This window comes from Trifolium pratense, linkage group LG2 (assembly GCF_020283565.1).
Source record: "Trifolium pratense cultivar HEN17-A07 linkage group LG2, ARS_RC_1.1, whole genome shotgun sequence".
NCBI lineage: Eukaryota > Viridiplantae > Streptophyta > Magnoliopsida > Fabales > Fabaceae > Trifolium > Trifolium pratense.
In genome coordinates, this window is record NC_060060.1 from 60,989,654 (window position 1) to 60,992,334 (window position 2,681).

General features: G+C 29.3%; 1 protein-coding gene across 1 annotated transcript; it reads left to right on the top strand.

Annotated features, from left to right (window-relative positions):
• Positions 1-582: 582 nt before the first annotated feature.
• On the top strand, positions 583-2,352 carry LOC123909352 (transcription factor MYB54-like). Its single transcript, XM_045960190.1, has 2 exons — positions 583-930; positions 1,203-2,352. The coding sequence occupies exons 1-2, from the start codon at positions 780-782 to the stop codon at positions 1,964-1,966; spliced, it is 915 nt and encodes a 304-aa protein (XP_045816146.1). The 5' UTR covers positions 583-779; the 3' UTR covers positions 1,967-2,352.
• Positions 2,353-2,681: the final 329 nt, after the last annotated feature.

The window sequence follows — 2,681 nt, forward strand, 5'->3', positions numbered from 1 at the left end:
TTAAAAATAAGGTTAATATAATAATATGAACTTTTCAAAAATAGTTAAAAGGTGGAAATCTTACTATTTTAGTAAAAAATGGATTATATAATAATTAAACGTAGAGAATAAGTTATGGTGAGCGTAATTTTATTGGTAGAAATATCGCATTCTAATTCGAAATTCCCCGCTTATTCACTTCAAGAAGTGAATTTCTAACTATTAGACTATTTGCCTAAGAGGTGAACTTTTCTTATATTATTTTTTTGTATAGAATATTAGGTTTTTTTTCCCATTTTTCTATCAACGCTTGGGTATCTTTGAAATTATATGTTAAAATACATAACTCTAATAATTTATTTTTCGAGCTCTGATATGATTTATATAATTAAGGGATGAGTACTCCTTGTACTTCATCAAATTATAAATTTAATACAACTTGTAATTATCGCCGCTTTCAATTAATAAAATCTCTTGTTTGTAGTTAAAAAATATTAATTTTATTATTTTGAAAAGTAAAAGAGGAATATGATAAAGAAATGAAGAGAGAATATGACATAACATAAAGTCTCTATTTAAGTACAATAACATAGGGCACAATTGTCGTGTGAAGACAACAAAAGTGACTTCCCATCCACAACCCTAAACCAACTCCTCTCTCCCTTCATTTTCTTATATATCTTATCCATCACTTCTCTCTCCCGTGCTTGATGTTCAAGGCTTGTTGCACCAAAACAATTAATATCATTTCTATAGCAAACACCCTCATCAACCTCTCAAGCTAATCACAATCCTTACCTATGGAGGATTCTTCTTCAGCAGCTGAAGATACCAAGAGTTGTCCCCGTGGTCACTGGCGACCCGTTGAAGACGAAAAGCTTCGACAACTTGTTGAACAATATGGTGCTCAAAATTGGAATTCAATTGCTGAAAAACTCCAAGGAAGATCAGGTTGATCTCAAAAAAAAAAAAAAAAAATTAGAATTATGTAATATTAATTTTGGATTATTTATTTATAAGCCTCCTTGTTTAAATTTCAAGTTCTTAGTGAAATTAATATAGTTGATTATGATCTCTTCATCTTATCCTCAAATATTTAATTTTGTTTTGGAAGAAAACTAATTACAAATTTTTCTTTGCATAATTTTCTGGATAATCAATATTTTTCTTCTTGTATATATAAAAAAATTAATATTAATATAATTTTTTTTACCTTTTTGAAGGGAAAAGTTGTAGGTTGAGATGGTTCAATCAATTAGACCCAAGAATTAATAGAAGACCTTTCACAGAAGAGGAAGAAGAGAGACTACTCGCAGCTCATCGTATTCATGGAAACAAATGGGCATTAATCGCGCGACTTTTCCCCGGAAGAACTGATAATGCTGTGAAGAATCATTGGCATGTTGTTATGGCTAGAAAACAAAGGGAACAATCTAAGTTATGTGGTAAAAGAAGTTTTCAAGACCTTTATAACAACTCTTCTTCTTCTAGCATACTTAATTTCCCTTACAAGACGCGAATCGGATATGAAAATGGAAAATTCTATCAATTTCAGAACAATCTTGATACTTCTTCTTCTAGTTCTCTTGCATCTTGGAACTTTGCTTCTGTCTTAACAAAAAATACTACTACTACTACTACTCTTTTTCCGGATAATTCTCTCGTGGAAAAATTATCCGATTGTTCTAAAAGTTCAGATAGATCATTTCTCTACAAATTTTGTCAAAATCCACCATTCTCATCATCACTTCCAAATTACAAGAGAATTGTTCCAAATGCTTTTGGTTTTTTTAATCCTTCTGATGATGGAACGATAAGAAAGGATTTGATGAGTAGTTTACGCGATAATTCATCGACATTAATCCCAAACTTAAAAGCTTCCAAGGAGAAAGAGCAAGATCATGAAGTTGAAATTGAGAAGCACAAAGAAGTTCCTTTCATTGATTTTCTTGGTGTTGGTGCTCTTCATCATAATCTATTTAATTAAACTCTCATGAAATATTTAAATATATATTTTAATTAATTACATGTAATTCATATCTCTATAGTTTAGCTTAATTTCTAGTTAGCACAAATAGAAAATTTAGTTCATCTGCATGAGGCCTTTCATGATGCTAGCTCATTTTCTTAGGTTAATTAATTAGGATTATAGAGTGAAAATTTTACTTTTTTTTTGTTTAATTATTATTTTTCTTCTTGTATAATCTTTGATGAATAAAGCTTTAAGTGTGGATCAAATGAAGGGTAGTGTAAGGAACACATTTGATGTGCGCGTGTGGCATGGATCACTCTCTATCTATAAATATGTATAGTTAAGGTATATTGAAATATTAATATTTTTGCAGACATTCATTGAAATTTATTTTGTTCTATGTAATATATAGCAACTTTGATTCTATAAGATCTCACAATAAGAACAAAAGTAGTGGCAGATATAGCTATATGACTTTCATGTGATGATGATATAATAGCTATTTACTAATTGCATGGTTGTAGAGTAGCTTGTTGTTGTACCTGTAAATTCTTATTATGAGCATATATAATCCATGCACATGCAAGAGTATATGAGATTTAATTGATGCTTTGTTTTTTCTGTAAAATCTCACATTTGAAAGTTATTAAGGTTAAATTTATAAGTTAGGTGAGAATAAATTATATAAGATTATTTTCTATATATGCTTATAATTTGAAAATTTTCTCGA

Excerpts from the sequence above, each read along its gene's own strand:
- LOC123909352 (XM_045960190.1), top strand. The coding sequence starts at position 780 with ATGGAGGATTCTTCTTCAGCAGCTGAAGATACCAAGAGTTGTCCCCGT. Across the intron at positions 931-1,202 it reads AAAACTCCAAGGAAGATCAG|GGAAAAGTTGTAGGTTGAGA; the intron begins GTTGATCTCAAA and ends ACCTTTTTGAAG.